The sequence below is a fragment of the Lineus longissimus genome, chromosome 11 (assembly GCF_910592395.1).
Source record: "Lineus longissimus chromosome 11, tnLinLong1.2, whole genome shotgun sequence".
NCBI lineage: Eukaryota > Metazoa > Nemertea > Pilidiophora > Heteronemertea > Lineidae > Lineus > Lineus longissimus.
Genome location: NC_088318.1, coordinates 14,245,214 through 14,269,158, shown reverse-complemented (window position 1 = coordinate 14,269,158; position 23,945 = coordinate 14,245,214). Strand labels below are relative to the sequence as shown.

General features: G+C 44.4%; 2 protein-coding genes across 2 annotated transcripts; both read right to left on the bottom strand.

The window, feature by feature from the left end:
• Nucleotides 1-3,173: 3,173 nt before the first annotated feature.
• Nucleotides 3,174-18,157, bottom strand: LOC135495476 (uncharacterized). The gene is made up of 27 exons (XM_064784163.1): nucleotides 17,990-18,157; nucleotides 17,319-17,685; nucleotides 16,359-17,017; nucleotides 15,976-16,188; nucleotides 15,600-15,870; nucleotides 15,319-15,500; nucleotides 14,931-15,062; nucleotides 14,549-14,715; nucleotides 14,201-14,412; nucleotides 13,507-13,764; nucleotides 13,084-13,397; nucleotides 12,700-12,838; nucleotides 12,324-12,516; nucleotides 11,029-12,203; nucleotides 10,670-10,912; nucleotides 10,096-10,284; nucleotides 9,564-9,745; nucleotides 9,148-9,349; nucleotides 7,451-8,809; nucleotides 7,030-7,277; nucleotides 6,714-6,907; nucleotides 6,246-6,427; nucleotides 5,831-6,031; nucleotides 5,136-5,642; nucleotides 4,816-4,971; nucleotides 4,515-4,673; nucleotides 3,174-3,934 (listed from the first exon to the last, which is right to left on the bottom strand). Exons 1-27 carry the CDS (start codon nucleotides 18,050-18,052, stop codon nucleotides 3,444-3,446), a joined length of 8,658 nt encoding a protein of 2,885 aa, XP_064640233.1. The 5' UTR covers nucleotides 18,053-18,157; the 3' UTR covers nucleotides 3,174-3,443.
• A 393-nt stretch (nucleotides 18,158-18,550) lies between these two features.
• LOC135495716 (sphingomyelin phosphodiesterase 5-like) lies at nucleotides 18,551-23,116 on the bottom strand. Its single transcript, XM_064784586.1, has 5 exons — nucleotides 23,036-23,116; nucleotides 21,386-22,295; nucleotides 20,178-20,391; nucleotides 19,844-19,933; nucleotides 18,551-19,611 (listed from the first exon to the last, which is right to left on the bottom strand). The coding sequence occupies exons 2-5, from the start codon at nucleotides 22,220-22,222 to the stop codon at nucleotides 19,289-19,291; spliced, it is 1,464 nt and encodes a 487-aa protein (XP_064640656.1). The 5' UTR covers nucleotides 22,223-22,295; nucleotides 23,036-23,116; the 3' UTR covers nucleotides 18,551-19,288.
• Between the last annotated feature and the right edge of the window lie 829 nt (nucleotides 23,117-23,945).

Here is a 23,945-nt window from a genome sequence, read left to right as displayed (position 1 = left end):
TATTGTGCTTGTTGTTTCTTCATGAGGCATTCTGTTGGACAATATTGGTTTCTGAACCATTATGCTAGTGAGGCAATTGGGACTAATTGACATGTCAGTCCATTGTCTTAAGAATTTTTTTTGTAAATATGGGAAAATATAGGACCATTAGGCCACAGGACTACCTTCACTGTTACATTGGCAAGAAGGGCCGGTTGTGCCAGGAGACAATGTCCCCAATAAGACTATTAGGCCACAGGATCGCCTTCAATGTTACATTGGCCAGAAGGACTGGTTGTGCCAGGAGACAATGTCCCCACTAAGACCATTAGGCCACAGGACTACCTTCACTGTTACATTGACCAGAAGGACTGGTTGTGCCAGGACACCATGTCCCAACCAAGACCATTAGGCCACCGGATCACCTTTAATGCTACATTGGCCAGAAGGACCAGTTGTGCCAGGAGATAATGTCCCCACTAAGACCATTAGGCCACAGGATCGCCTTCACTGTAACATTGACCAGAAGGACTGGTTGTGCCAGGAGACAATGTCACCAATAAGACCATTAGGCCACAGGACGACCTTCACTGTAACATTGACCAGAAGGACTGGTTGTGCCAGGAGACAATGTCACCACTAAGACCATGAGACCACAGGACCACCTTCACTGTTACATTGACCAGAAGGACTGGTTGTGCCAGGAGATAATGTCCCCACTAAGACCATTAGGCCACAGGATCACCTTCACTGTAACATTGACCAGAAGGACTGGTTGTGCCAGGAGACAATGTCCCCACTAAGACCATTAGGCCACAGGATCACTTTCACTGTTACATTGACGTACCAGAAGGACCGTTTGTGTCAGGAGACAATGTCCCCACTAAGACCATTAGGCCACCGGATCACCTTCACTGTTACACTGGCCAGAAGGACTGGTTGTGCCAGGAGATAATGTCCCCACTGAGACCATTAGGCCACCGGATCACCTTCACTGTTACACTGGCCAGAAGGACCGGTTGTGCAAGGAGACGATGTCCCCACTAAGACCATTAGGCCACAGGATCACCTTCACTGTAACATTGACCAGAAGGACTGGTTGTGCCAGGAGACAATGTCCCCACTAAGACCATGAGACCACAGGACCACCTTCACTGTTACATTGACGTACCAGAAGGACCGTTTGTGTCAGGAGACAATGTCCCCACTAAGACCATTAGGCCACAGGATCGCCTTCACTGTTACATTGACCAGAAGGACTGGTTGTGCCAGGAGACGGTGTCTCCACTAAGTCCATGAGGCTTTCATTGTTATGCTCACACCCAGTTTATCTTAAACTTGATATTGGACGAGACTGATGTCCTACGAATGGAGACAGTGTAACCAATGGTCACAGCCAGTCTAACTCCCGGTCCGCACTACAACCCACGTCTGAAACAATAGATCAGAAATGAGAAGTCTTCTTCAAAACAAGAGTACTCCTCAGAGACCAGCCAACACTGTAGAGACGTGGAAATGAATGGGCAGATCAACTGGAGAAGAAAGGTAGCATACGGTTGTGGGGAATCGCCGAAGACCTGCAGCCAAGTTTGTCGCGGGACAAGTACTGAGGATTAATGGTTACGTAAAATACGAACACACACATTGTCTCCTGGCACAACTAGCCCTTCTGGTCAATGTTACAGTGTAGGCAGCGCGCTAGGGCGTCACTCACTGTGCTCGTGGAGAAACTGTATCCTGGTCACAACCAGTCCTTCTGGTCAATGCAGCTGTGAAGGCGACCCTGTGGTCTCATGGTCAATGTTACTTGTCAATGTTACAGTGAAGGTGATCCTGTGATCTCATGGTCTTGGCGAGGACATTGTCTCCTGGAACAACCGGTCCTTCTGGCCAATGTTACAGTGAAGGCGATCCTGTGGCCTAATGGTCTTAGTGGGGACATTGTCTCCTGGCACAACCGGTCCTTCTGGCCAATGTTACAGTGAAGGCGATCCTGTGGCCTAATGGTCTTAGTGGGGACATTGTCTCCTGGAACAACCGGTCCTTCTGGCCAATGTTACAGTGAAGGCGATCCTGTGGCCTTATGGTCTTAGTGGGGACATTGTCTCCTGGCACAACCGGTCCTTCTGGCCAATGTTACAGTGAAGGCGATCCTGTGGCCTTATGGTCTTAGTGGGGACATTGTCTCCTGGCACAACCGGTCCTTCTGGTCAATGTTACAGTGAAGGTGATCCTGTGGCCTAATGGTCTTAGTGGGGACATTGTCTCCTGGCACAACCAGTCCTTCTGGTCAATGTTACAGTGAAGGTGATCCGGTGGCCTAATGGTCTTAGTGGGGACATTGTCTCCTGGCACAACCAGTCCTTCTGGTCAATGTAACATTGAAGGTGATCCTGTGGCCTAATGGTCTTAGTGGGGACATTATCTCCTGGCACAACCAGTCCTTCTGGCCAATGTAACATTGAAGGTGATCCTGTGGCCTAATGGTCTTAGTGGGGACATTATCTCCTGGCACAACCAGTCCTTCTGGCCAATGTAGCATTGAAGGTGATCCGGTGGCCTAATGGTCTTGGTTGGGACATTGTCTCCTGGCACAACCGGTCCTTCTGGTCAATGTTACAGTGAAGGTGATCCGGTGGCCTAATGGTCTTAGTGGGGACATCGTCTCCTGGCACAACCAGTCCTTCTGGCCAATGTAACAGTGAAGGTGATCCTGTGGCCTAATGGTCTTAGTGGGGACATTGTCTCCTGACACAACCGGTCCTTCTGGTCAATGTAACAGTGAAGGCGTTCCTGTGATCTAATGGTCTTAGTGGGGACATTGTCTCCTGACACAACCGGTCCTTCTGGTCAATGTAACAGTGAAGGTGATCCTGTGATCTAATAGTCTTAGTGGGGACATTGTCTCCTGACACAACCGGTCCTTCTGGTCAATGTAACATTGAAGGTGATCCTGTGGCCTAATAGTCTTAGTGGGGACATCGTCTCCTGGCACAACCAGTCCTTCTGGCCAATGTAACAGTGAAGGCGATCCTGTGACCTAATGGTCTTAGTGGAGACATTGTCTCCTGGCACAACCAGTCCTTCTGGTCAGTGTTACAGTGAAGAAGATCCTGTGGCTGGGACATTGTCTTGATTAGGGTTTGTCTGAGCGATTTGAACAGTAAAAGCTTTATAAACACATAGCTGCTTTATTACTTCATACAAATATGTCACATATATTTGGAAACAATTTCTACATGTTTGGGGGCAACCATTAGAGTATAAAAGGCCCATCACAATCCAAGATGGCAGTGAACTCATAAAATTCATGCTCTTCAGAGTAGACAGCTTTTTCTCTTTCAATATACCTCAGGCTTGTAAAATGTAAAAACTTTGGACTGGAATAAAAACACGGGAGTTTTGGGTTGCTTGCCAAATCTCTGATATTTTAACTCGGGTGCAACATCAGTTTTGTTATGACTTTACACAATCATACAAAGTCGGACCTGCTTTTTCTCAATCTTATCAGACAGATACTGAATTCTCTTCAATCTGACCTTTTCAGGATCACACACATTGAACAACCGATACACATGATAATTTTGTCCATGATCGTACGCGAAGCGAATCTCGGCCCCAGAGACCTCAAAAACCTCTTTCTCATCTGCCATCGTAGCTTTGACTTCAATATAAATGCTATGAATCTTGTGACTTTTATCATCCTCCAATTTCACAATGAAGTCAAACGGATTTCCTGACTCTGTGTTTTCGTTGCACCAAATCGTATCCATAACAGTACAACCCTTTTGGAAGTCAACGGCTGCCCCCTGGAGATACTTTCGAACAACCTCTTCTCCAAATCGCCCAATATCTGGTTGATCTCCTGCCGTATCCAGTTTGATCTCATCGGGCAACATGGGGGCACCAGTTGTGAGGGACTCGTAAACATTCTCGTCGGCAATGGAGACATTCCCTGGAATAAACAGAGAGCAATATTGGAAAGTTTCAGAGCAAAATGTCGTCCGTGCCGAAATTAAGATTTGAAGTAAAAAAACCTCAACAGAAGCAAACTCCAGCTGGCATTCATGTAGTTGCTGGTCAACTCTCCAATCTGGCACAGAGAAAATCGAGATTTGAATCTACGAATTAAACCTGATGAGTTCTCAGGGCACATCATTCCTGGCTCTCTAGAGTCCTTTGAATCTGATGAAAAGTGAAATTTTCTAAACAAAAGTGCAAGTTGAAGATCCCACACAGGTTGTACCAGAACAACCTACTGTGGACCAATATGATTGGGGTGATAAGGTGATGTGTTTCTATCCACAGTGATATACATTACCTTCTGCAAGTCAATGCACAAAGAGAATAAGATAAACAACACTGTTTAGTACATTTGTGAAGGAGATGGCAACATTTCTTACTACCAGTCGAGGCCTGGTGGAATAATGAATTTATTTATAACACACCGGAAATCACACGAATACAAGTGAACTTGTATCTCTGTTAAATAATTCATGCAGGTCAACCAAGCCATCAATGTCACCTCCACCTACCCATTCTCTCAAAGTTGCGGATATTTTGCGGTACACCTCGGCTTTTCCTCCTTTTCCCATCTTCTGAGATGTCGACTTTGGCCGTTTCGCCTTCTCTCACAGAAACATCCTGGAAGTTCTTGGCCCCATCTCTCGGCGTAGACTTGTTATCCCTACGACCTGAAGAAGAAAGACTGAACGTAGAAAGAACTGTTTGTGGTCACAACGGTGGTCTCGGTTGAAAAGTAACAAAGATGGCAGACGGCTGGTGCCCATCAGTTGTCATCACAATCTAAATGGAATGAGCAAATGCAAAAATTACCTTTCCAAATAGGATTTCCTTCCCTATCATAATAAGTCGTCTCGTCATCGCTATCTTCTTCATAGCCATCCCCTTCGAACGGTGTATCCCGGGCTCCGCCGCCTGGATGGGCAAACCCGTCACCACCTTCTTCATACTTGTCATCACGTTTATGACCTACAAGTGAAATATGAATGCTGAACAAGAAGTTTGACTCTCTGTTTGCGATAAAAAACAAAGATCTTTCCCATTATTACTGACCGAGGGTCTGAAGGCCATACAGTAAAGGCAGGTGATTTGAAGAAAGGAGAGTTAAAAAAACAAGTGTGTTTCTTGTTTACCATTGTTTTTATCGTCTGCCCAGTACTTCGCTGCTTCCTCCATGTTCCAGTTCCTTGGCCTTTCACTCTGATCCTGGTCGACCCATTCCCGTTTTGGCGGAGGGAATCTCGATCTCGGGTCCATCCATACGGGGAACTCCTCACCAAACTCCGGATCATACCAGTGTGGTGGTGGCCAGGGGAGATGAGGATCGAGATTATACGGTCTCGGGGGTGGCCAGGGGGTGTTTGGATCCAACCACTGCGGCCTTTCTGGCGGCCATGACATGTCATCAGGATACCACGGAGGACGGCATCCCCAGACTTTAAAAACATCCTGTGGCAAGTTTTCATAATTTTGCTCGAATTCTCGCCATTTGTAACGGTGGCTGTCACGTTTTTTATCGTACCAGTCGCCCTTCAAATTCTTTCTCCGTTTGTTCCTGTTGCCCATGTTTACTTCCTGTTCTGAGTACGGTAGCGGAGTTTGCTCGTCATAGCCTTCTGGTGGTGCTGGCACTTCATCATCTGAAATCATCAAGTGATAATGACATTAGCTGAAGACCACAACATGATTTTTTTCAAGATGGTCAAAAATGAGTAATTTTAGTATGACAATTTGCACCAGTCCTAAAATTTCCTAATTAAACTTACAGTTGATCACCTACATGTAACAGAGGAAACCAAAGGATACATGTCAAATGATTAAAACCTACCACCATCAACTCCCAGCGGTGGCCAGCACTGCAGCCCTGCTGGTGTCCCACCCTTGGGTGCACCGAAATCTTTCAACTCTACACGGATGTCTCTGGCACGGGTGCGGTCACATTCCCCATCGTCATTGTTTACAGTCCACGGATATTCTGAGTCATCACCACCCTCGAGAGGGGCAGCATACTCATCCATGGGTTCATCAGCTGAAAAGACAATTCACACATTGACACGGAGTGGTAACTTTCCACAGTCACCCAAGACTAGTACTTCCAAATGAGAATTGTTGCAGTTATACTAGATGGTAGTGTTATCATCATTTTGAGATTTCTCGTCAAAACTTTCTTGCAAATGAGTAGGTTCTTGAGTAAATAATTGCAAATTTTGAAAAAAAATAATTGCTAAAAAATGACTGTTTACGGTATTTATCTTCCTCTAGTTCAGGCTCTGGTTCTGGTTCTGGTTCAGGCTCCACTGGCAGTTCCACAAACCACTGCTTCTCCTCTTCGGGGAGATGATCAAAGCCAAACATGGAGTAGAAATCCTGGTCTAGCACTGGCTTCTCAGAGTCGAGAGACGGAAGGACGTCGGCCAAGAACAGCCTGGTGGGAAAACACAATGTAAATTGTACTACCATTAAGTAAGTTTAGTTATAGCAAACCTGAAACGTTTGCAATACAATTCCCTACAAATGAGGGCTTTTGACTGCACCAACAGACCCACAACTTTGACAGAAATTAACTCCAATTGCAAGCCAAAAATGGGAGGCAGATAGAATTCCTAAGTTTGTTGAGTGAATCCTCCCCCACCTTGGGTTTAAGGATCCCAACGAATACTGCCCAGCGCTAGTGACAAGAGAGGTCACTTTTGACGAGAACTGTACAGTACCTGATACTGTTGCTGATGGCTTCATCATCTTGACTGAAGAAGTTTGCAATGACCTTGAGGATTTCAGAGGTCGAATTCACCGCTTCCTCGGTGACGTAGAAACCCTTCCTCTGGTCAATCAGACATGGCGGCCTACTCGAGGCCACGGCAGATGGCAGGTGTTTTAACTTGTGGACGACTTCGAGTTTCTTGGCCTAAAAGAGATGAGTGGTGAGTGAATAATGGGTCCATAGCTTTTAAAAAGAGCGACTGACCGTCAGATTGGCAAAGTCATTCCAAGCAGGCCCTCGTCATTGACAAGTCAACTCTAACTTACCACAGAGAAAGTCATTTCGGCCAATTTGTCCGCCATGTTGTCAGCAATGAGACTGTCATACAGCTCGCCATGTTTATTGTACAAGAACGTCTGCAGCAGTGACACGCAGTGGTGCATGTATTTCTGGACTTGGGGACAATCGTAAACATCCTCCACAACAAGGCTCTTCTCAAGACACTCGGAGAATGTGGGAACGTTGCACAACTTCAGGAAGGCAAGGACGTCATCCAGGTTGTAGAGAGTATGCGCTGAAAGAAACAAATGTTATGATGAGATTTTCAGATGGTTTCAGATTTACAACTCTCTTTTATACCTAGTACTAATAGTACATGTCAAGCACTTACACTTGTGTCTTTGTATAAAAACCTGTTGCTGTAGACTCGGTATTTCAGCAATGATGGCCAGATAAACAAACCCCTACCTTTCTTAGCCTTATTCCTCTCCTCCAGGTCTTCAATATCCACGATGTAAACACCCGTCTGGTTACTGAACATTTTCACAAGTGTCTTACTGTCGGGAATCATTGGCGTCTGACTCAGTGAAACCCAAGCATTCTCCTTCGTCGGGATAACGCGCATCTTCTGAAATTTCATCTGGAGGATACTGCCCTTAGCTTCTTTGACGTTATCTGGTAGCCCCATCACCATTTGCCCGATGACCTCAAAGACTTGCAAGATTTCATCGGCGACAGATATCGGAGTGAAATTGACTTGGGTGATGTACTCGATCAGTTGAATGTAACAGTCTAATTCGGGCCACATTTGCACTTGCGCTGACTGCGTGAACAGTTCTTGTAATCCTACGTAGAGCCGTGATAGTGTGTACGGAATTTGGAAGTTCTGCTTCGCCATTAAGCCCGCGTGGTATTTGCTGAACAGACCGGACGGGTCAACCCAGCAGACTTCCTTCGCATGGAGGAAATTGCCTACAATCACTTCTGAGTGGTCACTCGAGGGTTTCTCCGGGACGAAGATGCAGGGGTGTACAGTGAGAAGGTCTACGAGCATCTTTCGTGGCATGTTGTCTTGGAGGTAGTGATACAATCCGCACATATGCGACAAAGATGTCACAAACGTCTTGGGCTCCGTATCAGTCGCGCTAGAACGGGAGCACCAATCCAAGAGGAACTTCCTGATGTCGTCGATCTCAAGATTTGCGCAAATTTTCAACAGTTCGACCATGTTTCCGTCGGGTGGGATATTTGCTTCCAAATACGCAACAAGATTTGCCAGACACTTCTCTATTACAGGAGTACGCAGGTACAAATCGCATCCCTTGTATAGCTTCCAGTTCTCACAAAAGCGTATGCTGCCGAAAATGTTCGAGTAGTTGTTCTCCTTCCCTGGCAACCATGCAGCTTCCGTCACTTCCATACCAAACGTCGTCTTGACGTCCGTTTTTAACGTCTTGCCATCCATGTCGCAAATCTGGGTCAACAGAAACTTGGCCGTGAACCGTTCGTGGTGTTTCTCCATCAAGTGACAAAGCTCCTTCATCTGCGTGAAGTGTTCCTTCTGTGACGTGTTCTTGATCAGCGTTGAAAACTCCTGGCAGACGTGATCTTCGATCACAAACGGCCCCCTGTGTTCCTCCAAACCAGCTTTGTACGATGACCAAGATGATTTTTCAAGTTCCGCTGCCGTGAATGTATGTTTGACCTTTTTTGTGGAAAGGAAGTCAAGGATGCCCAATTTTGTGAAGAATTGTCGTAGTTGCCAACGTTCCTGATTGGTCGCATTTTTCGGTAGGTACTGTGGTGCCAACATGATCCATGGGTAACCTGAAAGATACTATAAGCTTAAAACGTTGCAAAGGTAAAAAAACGTTGATGCAACTACATGTAACAATACCATATAGCAACAATGAGTGGGGTGATATTGCCGTGACAAAAAAATGCGTGAGGAATCTTGTCATACACCAAATTAGGATCTGAGTGAAAGTCACTGAAGGCTGCTCCATTCACAGCAGCCGTTTACCTGATTGAAGCAGAGTAGAAATCGTGCCATTTCCCTGAAATTTTATGCTAACTCTAAGGAATCTCAAAATACATAGAATGTAAAGTTGAGAGCCAAAACAATTTACAAGCAGTATTTTGGACAGAAATTTAGCCAATCGTACCAGGAAGAGTGAGCGACAGGTTAACCTCGTTCCCATACACAGGCGGGAAATGTATGGCATCAGTCTGTGGGTTCTTTACGCCCATGTTAGTCGAGACTTGAATAACGCCCCTCAAGTCGAGGATGTTCAGGGTAGTGTCTTTCTTCTCTGTGTAGTGGAAGAGGAACATGACATATGTGTCAATGGTCGCAGTGTTCTTGGTCTGGAAGTGATCAAGATTTGATTTATTAGCAAATATAGTAAAAATCAAAGTTTGCAGCACTGTTTCTTTTCAAAAGCCAGGAGTCATGACTTTGAAAAACGGACTAGATGATACGTAGTGCCATTGATGGCTTAGTGTTAGTACTTCTAGTGCACCAGTTGTCCGAAAAGTCAAACAAGTGATATGACAGTCGAAAGTAGTGGTATAAACCTACCTTCCACTCCTCTGACTTGAGAACTGGGATTATATGATGCATGACAATATCATGCACTGTCATTTGTTTCACACCGGCTTGTTCCAGAATGCGACAAACTTGCGAGTTTCCCACTTGGTCAACGCTGTTTAGCAGACGATCGTCCAGGATGTTTAAGTCGCCCTGCATCTTGGTGAGTTGGTCTGCAATTGATATAAAGGAGTGTTACAGTTCATGCCAATACAAATTCACAAGTCAATAACACTGAACAATTCTATTACCTGGAGTGACAATAGACCTAAAGCTCCAACAAAGAACATCTAGATTTCAAATTTTTCTGGTAAAGGACCTTGGACCGAAACCTAACCTGCCCTTTCTGTAGAAGCTAACATCTTACCATCAGCAGACCAAATTCCTGGAGAGCCAAATTGCAACCCATGGGAGCCAAATTGCAACCCATGGGAGCTAACTGCTGCTGTCCATGACCAGGATGATCCACAGATTTGGTATCATTTAAGCTACATTACAAGCAGTAATAGACGACTAGTCCTACCCATTTCTTTGTCTCCCTCCTGCTGCGACGGGAAGAACACCATACTGTCCTGTAGGCTGATGAGTCTGTTGCCCATGACTGGGATGATCCTGAGACTCTGTAGCAGTTGCAACTCCGTCTTGCTCACATCAAACTCATCCATGCTTCGGAAGAGGCACACTAGCCATTGCGCTATCTGCCTGATGCTCTCTGCAAAGCAAAGCAATTCAAAACTATTCAAGCAGCAAGTCTTTTCTACAATATTCTAATGGGTTCTTAGAGTGGCAGAGTTGAAAAATTGAAACGACAGAGTACCAAACAGAACGCAGTGTCTGGTCCTCCGACAACGTGGGCTGGCAGCGATGAGCTGTTTCTAACAGGACCCCACAGGATGAATAGGAACAACTGCATGAAGAATAATAGCTACATAGACAGCAGAGTACCTCCTAATTAGTGAGTGACCAAACAAATGAATATGAAAAGTGACTTTATCGTTACACCACTAGAGTACCCGTCTTATAGACACACCCAAGACTAATTCAGTAATTACACATTGCATCTTCTTGACTCTCCCGTTTTAGAAATGTTAACCTACCAGGTGAGAAGTTCTCTTCCCATTCTTTAGCCAACGCTTTACCAACTTCAAGAATCTGTGGGGACTTGAGCCTCTTCACCCCCAGCGCCGATAACAGGGCTGGGTTGGCCCACTTTATGATCTCGTCGTGGAGGTAAAACAGACTCAGATGCTTCTCCAACAGGACTGGGCTGATGAGCTGTTTGACCAATGGGTCACGGCAGGTGATCATCTGAGAGGGTAGCTTCCACTGGAGGACTGTATCTGGAGTAGAATCAAATGAGCAAATGAAATAGAAGTCCTGACTGTTTTCCAAATAACCACTGATCATTCACATTTGTCACCCGATAAGAACTAAAGAACAAAAGATCTCAACTCACCCTTCTTTGACTTGGCCGCTTTCTTCTCATCATCAGCCTCGACATCCATTTCCATTTTTTCCTCAGTAGTTTGTTCCGGTTGGACATATACAGGCATACACGGCTTCGACTTGATGTTCTGCATAATTTGGTAGGCAACCGGTTTGAAGAAATCTAGGACTTCATCTTCGAGCGGTATAAACTGTAGGAAGTTGATAATAGCCTCCATCAAGTTGAAATCGGGATGAGCCTTGAAGGTATCAAGGGCGTCCAAGAATGCCGTTGGAATTTCGTTACGTAGCCACTGGTTCCACGAGCTGTCACCGTCAACATCTTCACGGGAGGATGGTACGTCAAAGTCACCTTGGACAACGAAACGAAAGCCGTAACTCCTCAGGGGAAGGAAGGCAAAGACTGGTTGCTTGGGCGGCAGGACCTTGGTTCTTTCGTCTTTTGCCTGCACCAGGGGAAAAGCCAGGGCAATCTCAGTTGACTCAACTTCTGCTCCAGATTTGGCCTCTTTGGATATCCTGCTTGCATCCAGTAGTTTCTTCATAACAAGCCAGCGGTCAAGTCCATTATTGTGCTTGATCTCTATAACGTTCTTCCCGATATCTTTCCTGGACATTTTAAGCGTCGTGCCATCGACTTTGTTAAGGACCGTGATGTTACGCAGTCGATGAAGGAAGAGTAGAAGTGAGGGGTGAATATCGTGGAATCGGTTTCCCAGGGCCTGGGATGACCCATCACCGATCATACTTTCTTTCAACGGCAGTACAATCTTCGTCGTCCATGACTTAATATCGCTCACTGTTTCTGGATTCCAATGAGGCAGGATAAAACCCATCGGGCCGGACTTGACATCAAAGCAGATATGGTAGCCATTGGAGTGAATCTCAGGCCGGTCAGTCACTCGGAAAATCGACTTGAAACCGATACCTTTCTGCCCGATGTAGCCGAACTTGTGCTTTCCTTTGGTGCTTTTGCCGACATCGCAGACTGCTCGGACGTTCTTTTCCTCGAAGCCGCACTCGTTATTCATAACAATGATGGCTCCTTCGTCGACGATGAACTGAATCGATGGCAGGGTTTTACTCTTTGGACGGAAGAAATCATCAGGGTATGCATTGTCATCGGCATTCTGGATCAACTCCAGGACGAAGTGGGTGTCCTTGCTGTAAAGGTCTTTGGACAATCTGGAAATAAGAACAACTCAACAAATTATGAAATGATCCGTGAGATATTCGGCCACAAGAACTGCAGCATTACTTTTCACTCATAACCATGACTTGGCTTTTCATAAAATGTTTACTCACCTGTCAAGACTCCTACCGAGGCGTTCCTGCTGGATCGTGAGAAGTTGCGCTGCCTCATCGTTCAGCTTTATACCGATGCCAAACTCCTGCTTCCTAATCGAGTCCACAACTTCTTTACATTTCCTCTCTTTGCTTGTCAAACCATCTCTCTTGTCCTCCACCATCTCTAGTTTCTGCTTCCCTCGTTTACCCTCTACAACAGAAGATGTAAACTCTTGACAACCCAGTTAGTAAGTAAGTGTTAGTAAGGCAAGTTACACCAGTGACTAGAGGATAATGACTGTGAGGTTTGAACCAGGGCCCTCTTGATCGCAAGCTGAGATTCCAAGCCACTAAACCAAAGCATCCATGTACCGATACTGCAATTATTATATACCCCTTGATTCTCTTCCTGTCTCCTCCTCATCGAGCTCCATGTCGGACAGGATGTGTGCATCTATCTCATGGTCAGACTCCTCATCACTGGATTCATCGCTCTCAGGTTCATCATCTTCTTCACCTTTAGGAATGTACGCCTGAAGTAGAAATGGGAATGATACAGAGAGTTGGCTAGGCTAGTCTGCTCAACACCCACACACAGAGATTTTAATGATTAACATCATCCATGCCTTTGAATCCAACTGGTTTCAGTCGCTCAAAGCGCTTCAGATTATGACCCCCTCGCAAACACTCGTTATTCTGCGTTTGCCCCAAGGCAGTTATACAATATTTGTGAGTTGAAAAGAACCATCTATTTGATGAAAAAGTACACAGGGCTTACCTCAAGTTCTTTCTGTTCAGCTTTGCTGATCTTGATGACTTCGTCATGTGACGTCTTCATTCGATTCTGGAACGCCTCCGACCACTCGCCGACGCCGAGCATCATCCCCAACAGCTCCATCCGACTCCTCTGTTTGATGGTGACACAGCTCTCCAGGAGAGCGCTCTTCGACCGCGATGCCCCGACCACCTGGCTAAGCGGCTCGAGGAAGATCTGGCTCGCTACGAGTTGGCAGACTCTCAGGGGCAGTTTGAGTAAACAATCGCGGACAAACTGGACTTCGGCTGACTTGCTGATCTGGGAGGCATCGCCACCTATCAGGTAAAAGTTCAATGTGGTCAGCAAGAGCTCAACATGACTTACTTACATCATTTTACTTAATTCTTCGACAGAATACTTAACAAGAAATAAACATGTACTCACTTCCTTTCTTGGTTTTCGTCTCGGCATTGTGGATTTCAAACAAACCCGTCACCATGTTGTTCGCAAGCAGCGACAAGGGTGTGTTCTTCGTCCCCTTGTTCATGACAATCAGTGACACCAGGTGGCCACACACCTTGTTCACATCGCCCGTCTCGGCCCCCTCTAGGAAATCGTCAACAGACGTCTTGGCGGTGATCTTGAGTAGGACGCCAGGTTCCGTTTCAAATGCCAAAATATCGGAGCTGATCAGACCTGTACCTGGAGAACCACTCATGACGTTAAAATCTTAATCAATGTGACACAACTGGTACTTTTACCTTGAAGGAAATTCAAAAGATGAATTACAAACAATTCTTAACTGAAAATGGCGTAGTCTTCAGTCATGCTTAGGAGACGCAATTATCTTGGTACACCCCGTACAGACTGCCTTTGCATGATATTATTTCCATTAGCAACTTTAGGCAATATTCATGTTCCTTGGTCAAAAGAAAATATCCTATTCACCATTTCTCATCGCTGGTTGAACAGGTTGGCAATGTCCTCCTGTAGTCAGAACTTCAAGCAGTTCTTGCCTAAGTTTATCAAAGATTTTATGAAATCTTTAAAAGTGCTATATCTTAGGATAAAGAACATGATTCGAAAACGATAAACTTAGGATTTTTCAAGTGCTTTCATGAACCGTGAACTTCCAAACCTGTGTAGTGTGTTGTCTGTATGCCACCATGCTTCTGTACAAAGGTCTTCAGCCTGCCAAGCTGGGGTTGGAACACAAGGGACCAATGTGACCATTCTTCCATGTTTTCTAATAGGGGGCAGGACTGTAGTAATGTTAGTGCCATTTCTTTTGTCTGATGCCCGAGCAGGCCAACTTGACGTTCCTCAGCCTGTCCTGCCTGCTGCACTAAGCTGAAAAGAAAGACAAGGTCAAGGGGATGAATTACAATGAAGGAGAATAGGGACAAATCCTCTTACAGAACATGACTGAATCTCCTACAATAGGATTTCGCCTAAGTCGTTTAGTCTCTGCCCAGGGACACCTTACCTGGCATTACAGCAGATGGCGCTCTCGTAGAAGATATTCTGGTCCCGATGCTGATGTTTCTGTTGACGCTCCACACTCAGCTGGATGCATTTAATCGGGCCAAAGCCAAGAGACTTGATGTTGTCAACCTGATAGTGGCTGCACAGGGCACTCTCGAGAATGTCCGTCTGCAAGATGGAAAGCATTCAAAAACATGTCATCAACAAATTGAGTTAAACTTGACATTCAGAGCAAAAGGGAAAATCTAAACGTGACTGGCCTATTTGGTATAAGTTCACCACGCGTCAGTCTTTGGCTCAATGGGAGCAAGACATTCTGACGATAGAACCTACGATGAATCTCTTTAGATAAGGATTTTAACCACGATTTGTTTCCGCTTTACCTTGGATTTTTCCTTGACATTGCACTGCTGGATGAGGTCAACCACATCATGGATGGAAGGATGATACCAGGCGCTACCCGCACCACTGCCACCGCCAGCCAGACTGAAGTTGGCACCCAGGTCCGCGAACATCTGAAAGATTTTTAAAAGGTCCTTTAACCCGGTGAACCTAACAAAATTGTTCGAAATGCAAAGCATTTGTTTTACACTTTGCAATGCTGTAAAAACACTTTTCTAAAAACATCTAAAACCTATAAACAAATTCTGTCTGCTGTACCTGGAGGCCAGACTCTAGCAGTATAAATCCTTCTTAAAATGAAAAAAAGTGTCAATCCTTCCACTTCAATTTGCACTTGTAGACGGAAAAACACTTCTCTGAAAGCCTTACATCTAATGCCTCCTGTTGTCCAGTACAGAACCGCAGAAAATTCCCGAAACCCATGAGGCCAAAGTGATTGAATCCAAAATCTGTGCAGATCTTTTCTTCAACCTTGCCCATCTGTTCCAAGGTCAGTGCACCATGAGCCAGGCACCTCTCTACATACTTCTCAAGCTGTGAGAGGAGAGTGTCTGGAAAAAGAAACATTGGTCAATTATTATGGGACAATCCGAAAGTAGTCATCTTTGAATTGAGAAAATAGGTCTTTGTCAAACTTTGGGCACACTTACCGAGAGGTGGTGGTGTCTTTTTCTCAACCTTCTCCCCGCCTCCAGCACCCTCACCGTCGTCTGCTGTCCCTGACCCCCGAGCAGACGGAAAGATCTCCTTCACCAGATTCTCTTGGAAGTCGTGACTGCTGACGCTAACGGCTAGCTGGAACAAGCTAGCAAGGAGACGATCCTCAGCTAACTTTGATGAGAAGGCGGTGATGATGTCGGTCATTTTGCGCAGATCCTTCCATTTGGCTTTTTGCTGGTGCAGCACGGCGTTGAACAGGATCTGCAAAGAGAAAATAGATAGGCAAACGTTTCCTTTTTTCGGCATGATTTGCTGTGCCCTTTTGAAACAAGTTTGAACTTGTCAAGACCTGTACTGGATCATTACCTGCAATCTGTTGAAGATACCTCCAGTAACCTCAGGCACGCTGGCTGTCAGGTAATGTTCCTTGATTTCAAACCCTGTCTCCGTGTTTCGCTGGAAGATCTTCGTCCGGTAATTCTGGAATGCTTGCAGCACATCATTAGCGAGTTCCCCCTTGAAACGTATGAATGCGTTCTTGATAGCCTTTCCCTGGTCCCGTTGAGCTTTTTTCAACATCTGAAGAGAAAGAATCATAAACTGTTTAGAGTACTGGTGTATGCTTACAATAACACTATGAAGTTCAATCTGTTGACTGGATTCGAATATACTGGAAATTCTGGATTTGAATTTACTGGAAAGCAGAAGGGCGTATTGCAAAGTAACCAATATTAATGATGATGACTCACCTGCATGGCCAATGGCATGCTTTTCAACCTCACCCCAAGGTGATACGGATTCTCAACCTCGTACTCCTTTTGTAAATACTCCATGAAAGCCTGAAGGTCAACCAAACTATTCCACAGATCCTTCTTGGTGACGTAATCCCGTAGATGCGTCCAAACATCAAGGGCGGTGATAACCGGAATCTTAACCTTTTGCGGAACTTTGAAGTATTTGTACACCAACGGTTGCTTTTTCAGGGGACCCAAATTCAAATCTTCAAATCCGCCATCGTCTGGGACTAACTCCCGCAAACAATCCTTCAAATCACAATAGGTGGCAACATTGCAGACGGTCACATAGGCTTGAATACAACAGCTGACTTGGTATTGCGTTCGAATGTGCTCGCTGACGTAATTTATATCATCCAGGTGGCGTATTCCTAAATCGCGGAGTGATTTTTTCTTGAAGTGTTCCAAAAGTTTCTTTTCAATGGCTTGAGTTGTGACAAGCTCTCTGTCGTCTGCTAAATCATTGATGACCTTAATTGCCGCAGCTTCCAGCTGACCTTTGCTGAATCTCGCATTGCTGTCATATTCGTAATCATCATTGTAGTCGCCGTAGGCATATCCATAATTCCGACCACTGCTGCTTTTTCCGTAACTGCTACCATCACGAGATTCGCCTAAACAAAACATGACAATCTATTTATATGTAACCACTGTATAAGTAAACACTGCATTGAAATCAACTTCCGTTTAAATTCTGATTTCATTTGATTATCGTTTGGCATTTGATTTTATTCAAATTGAAGTTAATGTCACTACGACACCAAGGTATTTCACAGCCTTTCAATTATGTTACTGGGTAGAAATGCCAAAGGAAATGGCATACAAAAATAATTTGCTTGATTGCCTCAGAAACTGCTTCATTGGATGGTACACAGGCCCTCCCATCTAGGTACACCAGCAAAATCAGTCACTTACTTTTCTCATTGTCTTGTCTTGAGGACCCAAAAGAATACCCTGCACCACTACTCTTACTTGTCCCTGGAGCGTTAGACTGGAATGGAGGGTAGCTCTGCGTGGCAGGACCATAATTAAATGCGACTCCTGGATTGACAGGCGCCAGCCACTGAGAATAACCTGGCCCAGGCTGTGAAGCCAACTGCTGGGCAGCTACTGCTGCATTGTTGTACGTCCGCGCAAACTGTTCATATTGAGCATTGGACGTTCGGGCTGGGGTAAGGAAGTCTGCAGTTCGGAAGGAAAATACATCTGCTGACCTTCCACTGCGACCATAATGGTCACCTTGTCCTCTTCCTCCTTGCACTTGGCCTTGTTGTGTGTCATGCTGAAATCAATCCCTTGATTATTGATGATAATGATGATGCATGGTTGACTGGAGAGCCGACCGAGGATTCCGGTTACGAGCCAAAACAATCGGCAAATTTGAATAGTGACAGAAAACCTGTCAGGTCGCATAGGCCCTATATTTATGTACTCTGTGCTCTTATCCGCATATTCAGTCAATCATAACTGGGGCTAGGCCGAGGACAAAGCAATGGCAAGAAAGAACGACCGAAAGAACACCCAAATCGAAAGACAGAGATCTGATTACCGGATGGGACACTGGCGAGAAAACAATCCATACTCACCACTCTGGAACGTTTTTCGTCACCTTGTCTGTATGGGTTATTGTCTGGTTTTCTCTTCTGCATTTCTTCTGCCTTTTTGAGAATACCAACACTATAATAAGGGTGTAAATATCATCAACATGCTGCTGAAGCGAAGTCCTATTTTCGGACAAGCACGATTATCCGGTCGTTTCGCCCCCAGTCCTTCGACTTCGAGTTGGAGCGAAACGACTGAGGGCGAAAAACAACCGCAATTCTGTTGTTGTCGTCGTGATTCTCTAATCTGTCCTTGCCGGATGTCTGTTTAGTTGCCCGAAGACGTGTCGTTGGCCACACCGCCGCTGCCTGCCTCCCCAATGGGTCCCAAGTTGCCCCTTCGGTGCTGCTATATGACCTAGGCTGATTACTCCGAGGTGGGATACCCTTGTAATAGGACTACATCTAGCACAGTACGCTGCTGTGCATCATCACAACTTGTCGAGGAGTGTACGACTTGGCAAGGTTCTTACTGGAGCATTGCCAGTTCTTATCGGAGCATTGCCAGTTCCGAGACTAACTAAACAGACATTAAACACACCTATCTGATAAAAACAGTGTTTATTTTGATGTAATGACATACATTATATCAATGTTTTATTGTTCATCTTCAAATGAAAAGTGATACAATCTATCATAATCTCTCATTACTCATTTGCAAATATCCAAAAACTTCACAGAATGTTGTCAATGGAATAAGTTCAATGATTGGTGGATGAGACAGGACATTATTGAAACATTCTGTATCTAGCATGCAACTCACAATAATAAATGCTGAAAGAGACCCAGCCAATAGCTTGTTAGCTCTTTCTCCTTGGACTTCATTGGACATACTCAATCTGATGGTATTTTCTCCCCGGCAACTTTTATAAATGTCTTTACTACATCATACGTAAGAAATACACTGGTCTTTCAGAACCAACAAGTATGAAATGCTAGAAAATGTGAAAAAAATACTACTGGATAAGATTGTCTATGACATAAGCAATGTTGACAGAACAGCCGTATAATTTATATAAAAAGTAAGCTTGATATAAGAAATATATCTATTGTGACACTAGTAAAGAACAGTAAAGAAAATGCATATTATTCTCTCCGTATACCAAGATCAGAGTAGAAACATACAATTGCAAAATGTTGAAATGCCCTAATTCTCTTGGATTATCTACACTAAGAATACATAATCAAGGCAGGGTATCCTTATCAGATGGGCCCACTAAGCGAGATTCCACTATAATTGCAAGTGAATACAAGAGCAAAACTGAGCAACAAAATGATAAGCCTTTAAGATTTAAGAGTGACACTAACAGGAATGTGGTCAGTCTGACTAGCAAACTGAGTAACAAACTGATAAGCCTTCACAGACAAATTCTCCTCGAGATTATGAAGGACATAATCGATCCGACGTTTACCGCCTTCAGGTAGGAGTACCATGTTGCCATGCTCATCAACCTCCGGCATGACTGTCATGAGATTGACGCTGTGTTCTTGGACGTTGGCATCGAGGACGTGCAGCTGACGATAGTAGGGGTCCTTTAGAGACTTGGCTAATCCACTGGCAGTTTGAACCTCAGGGTTATGGATGACTCTTTGTCTCCTCTCTGTACCTGTAAAATTGTTAAAATTTGACCTCATTTTGATATCAATAATACAAATTCACTCCTCAAGTGTTTTCAATAGATCAAGCCTCCTGTGAGCAAAAAAACGTGACCTCTACCAATCAAGTTTAAGGTTTCTGACCATAAATGACTGCAAATGGCAACATTTATGCCAAAGATCAAACATCTAAGTACTCGGGGAGATAAGACTTTGCTTTTCTGTCATGAAGGTCAAACTTACCAACAGCCCAATCATGATCTTTTCCTGGACGGACTCGCACAAAATCATGGTATTTCATGAAAAGAGGATGGTTGGCCTCTTCAGAGTCAGCTAAAATAAAACATTAAAATGAATCAATTAAGAGTCCTCTACTCTAATACTCTTTAAAATACCCTTTCCATTCATATTTCGAGTGGGTGTACCGTACAAATCAGTCTATACCTTTGTATTTTTGCAATTCACAAAGATTTCACGATTTCATGTGGGTTTTATTTTCGACAAACTAGGTTATTTGCAAAATCCATGACGATAAAATGCCTAGAGGCTGAACAAATTAGAGGTTTGATTAACGTACCTGGAGACATATTGTCAAGATTGAAATCTCCGCAAATTACATCAAACATGACCATCTCATCATCGCGGAATGTTTGCTCCCGGAACTCAGCCGTGCAACGTTCAATTTGACTAAGTTGCTGCTGAATGACTGGACTGTCTCCTTGATATGCCTGAAGGTGACTGGTATAAACATAGCCAACTTGTCTTTTGTTGTCGACTTCATCAAGCAGAACCTGAAAGTATCATGATATTCACTAAAAATGACATCACATGGAGGCCTCAGGTCAGTTAAGATGAGATTCACTCCAAGGACAGGGCTAGGCTGTTAATAGCATTCCGTGAAGATGACGTCACAGCAGCTGCTGCCCTCTATTTCCCATCGCCGAATTACAGGCAATGTCGGACAAACATGTGGTTTCGTAATGGATTCAGGCTTTCTAACTAGGGCAGTTAGATTCGATCTGGCACATGTCCGAGTGTTGGAAATACTACATAATCGTTCTGAATATTTCTCTCTCTGACTCTATGGTATCATTCATGCTAAAAACAATGCAGGGTCAAAGATAATTTACTTTGGAATAAGCTCAAATGCGTAGAAATAAGTGTCGATGTCCGCCTGTCATGTGACTAAAACGTCATCAATATCTTATGCAAATGATCTTGTGAGCTATAAATAGTAACTTCGCGGCATGCTATTCTGAGAAGAAAAAAACAATGAAAAAGGCAATATTCATTTGTCTTCACAATCTGGTTTTGAGGGCGACTTCCACTCCTAGCTGTTGTCTTTCTCCAGTGGTATCCTTTTGATGATATCTCACCCATTGAAATTGACACCAAATTCAAGTTATTTCCATTTTACTTAAAGGGAACTGGAACCGCCGAGCGATTTATTCAACTTTTCGACTTTCACCGCCCGAGAAAGTCAAACTTCCAACTTCCTATTCGAGTTCAGATTTGTTGCTCCGCCCCCAGTGCCCGAGCATGCGCAGTTCAATTTGTTATCATTGAGAATCATGTGAGAATCACGTGAGTCATGCGATCTTTCATTCATGAGTTTTCGTAGTAAATTCCATAGTAGTGACGTCACTCAATGATTGACAGCTAGGCGCCATGTTTCATTCATGCCTCGTTCTGATCACCCGATACGCGGGAAATGAAAACGAGGTCATACGAACTGGCTTGGCGGTTCCAGTTCCCTTTGACTTGACGTTAATGACGAATACCCACCTTACACATCAGAAGTCCTTTACATGTGTAGGCACAAAATTTGATCTTTTTCTCAAACACTTTGAAGTCCACATCAATGATGGGGTGAACACTCGCAATTCCAAGGCCACTGTTTAAGACGAAATGATTGCTTTTCCAGCCGTCATACCGCACGTCATAAACAATATAGGGGAAGTGTTTGTGTATTTCCTTGCTGAAGACCTCGGAATTCTCCTTATCCAGGATTTCTTGAAAGCAGATGAGATCCAATGGCGGGAAAGAGGTACATACACCATACACATCACTTTCCAGTGAAATTCCATTCATATTTTGTTCACAATTTTGCCCACTTTCAGAGTTTGTGAGTACATGCTTTACATGGCAGTGATTTTCAGTGTCATACAGCCAGCAGGACGCCTGCTGCTTTGCCAAATTTTCCCCCATGAATTTTGCCCGCTCGGCCGTATGTGGCAAATTATTTGTGACACCGACAAATTCCGGTCCCAGGCAGAGATTGGCTGTTGCAAACGAATATAATCCATTGCTCCTAAATGTCTTTGTTTTGTTTTCAATGTATAGATATGGCTGGCGAAAATGTTGTACAACATGTCCACAGACAAAGCCAAATATAAACAGTGGAAATATAGCAAAGAGGACAACAATGTACACTAAAGGACAAACGAAACAGTACAAAGTACTCCTGCGGAAGACTTTCCAGTACGATTTTTCATGATAGAAAATCACAATCAGGGAACAAACTAGTTCATTGAAAAGCCACAAGGTCGGTTTCCTGCACAGGTATAGCAGCTTATCCAAATTTTCAAGGGCAGAGGATGGGTAGGGTTGTTTTGGAAGCATGCCGATCCAGTGAAACTTAGGCGACTTCTGTTCAAAAATGGTAGACCTCTATGCAATGTCATTTAACTTTTACCTGAAAGTGTCAAAGCACAAAAAATGGAAAATTAGTAATCAATATTCAAACTTATTGATTCAAGCAATTTACTTGTCCCTGTCTTCAAATGTTCATGATGTCTTGAATGACTTTGATGATCATTAAGTTTGAAAAATGACCTTTATATTTCATGGTCAACTCCAGTCCACTGTGAAAAGGACTTAACATTAACAATAACATTGGTGTCAGCGTCGAATGAAACTCTCCTCAATAAACTCACTACAACGTGTACAAAATGTGCGAAGAAGTAAACAGACTACTAGTTATTGTCCTTACTAAGAGGTAGCAGCATAGGTCATTGACCTGCAACGTACTTGCTGCGTAAGTGGGGTTAAAACCATGGGAATAATGCCGAGAATCTGTCTGTGTAGATGGACTGGTGCCCGTCTCGGCCATGCCTGTGGACTACATGCATGTACATCATACATGCAAGTGTATGTATTACAAAGCCCACACCTACATGACCTAACTCTTTACAGGCTTGGCCTACATTGTATTCGTGTAGAGTCACTGTATTCAGTATTGTATACACTTCCGTCACTTGTAGTTGTAACACTTACACTAGGGCAGGCCTACTACACAGTACACACACCTAGACCCCAAACCCACCGGCCAAGATCGCAAAATTGAGAAAACAACAGGGGTCACTTCGCTAGATATCGGTAGATAAGATACATATCTATGTGATTATTCATCTCTTTTTCTTAGAATATGCTTACTTGCTGAATAACAGCGTTGTCTGGCATTAAAAGACTCCCAAGATCAACACTTTCCCAATTGGATGCCATTTTGGTTTTTCCATCCTCCTTTTACCGCAATACGGTTGGAAAAATCGGAGAGCACTAAGACAGGTGGCAGCATAGACACTGACCTACATACGTACCAAATACGTAGCCAAGATAACACCATTAGAATAATGCCGCGAGAATGCGTAAATTAGACATTGAAAAAAATGTCATCAATATGATGAAGACCCACCGCGGCCGCGTCCGATGATTGTGGTCATCTGAAAGATTCATACTGAAGACAAACCATTCGGTGTGGTCTGACAGTGTCTGATCTGAGGGGGGGATAGATACTGGAGATAAACCATTTACCAATGGGGACTATGTTGGTTATGGTCATCTGAGGGAGTGATTCATACTGGAGATAAACCATTTAGTGTGGCCTCCTGTGTGATGCGGTCATCTAGGGAAGGGGGTTCATACTGGAGACGGACCATTCAATGAGGACTCGTTTGGTTTATGAGGGAGGGGAAATTAATACTGGAGGGGACCGGCCTCGTTCCTCACCCTCACCATTAGGAGACCCAATTAGGATGACCTAACGGACTGCCCAGGGAATCTATAGGCCTTGGGCCCCCGGGCGAGTTTTTTTTTTACAGGTTGGTTTGTACCATTGTGTACATCAATCAGCCAATCACAGCTCAGTAACTTCGCCTGACGTCATAAAATTAGAAAAGCATGTGCTCGGGGGCACGTGTTGTTAGAACAAGATCATTGATGACCAAAACGTGCGAGTTCGAATCTCAGCAGTAGCCAACTTTAAAAAAACGTCGCAGGCCGGGGTATAAGGCAGATGAACACCACTGCTTCAGGGCTGCTTCACTGTATTGAGGTGTGGTCGTAA

Excerpts from the sequence above, each read along its gene's own strand:
- LOC135495476 (XM_064784163.1), bottom strand. The coding sequence starts at position 18,052 with ATGCAGAAGAGAAAACCAGACAATAACCCATACAGACAAGGTGACGAA. Across the intron at positions 14,716-14,930 it reads ATGTCAAGGAAAAATCCAAG|ACGGACATTCTCGAGAGTGC; the intron begins GTAAAGCGGAAA and ends TCCATCTTGCAG. Across the intron at positions 4,972-5,135 it reads GGCAGACGATAAAAACAATG|GTCATAAACGTGATGACAAG; the intron begins GTAAACAAGAAA and ends TTTCACTTGTAG.
- LOC135495716 (XM_064784586.1), bottom strand. The coding sequence starts at position 22,222 with ATGCTTCCAAAACAACCCTACCCATCCTCTGCCCTTGAAAATTTGGAT. Across the intron at positions 19,934-20,177 it reads TCTTGACAATATGTCTCCAG|CTGACTCTGAAGAGGCCAAC; the intron begins GTACGTTAATCA and ends GTTTTATTTTAG. Across the intron at positions 19,612-19,843 it reads AGATCATGATTGGGCTGTTG|GTACAGAGAGGAGACAAAGA; the intron begins GTAAGTTTGACC and ends ACAATTTTACAG.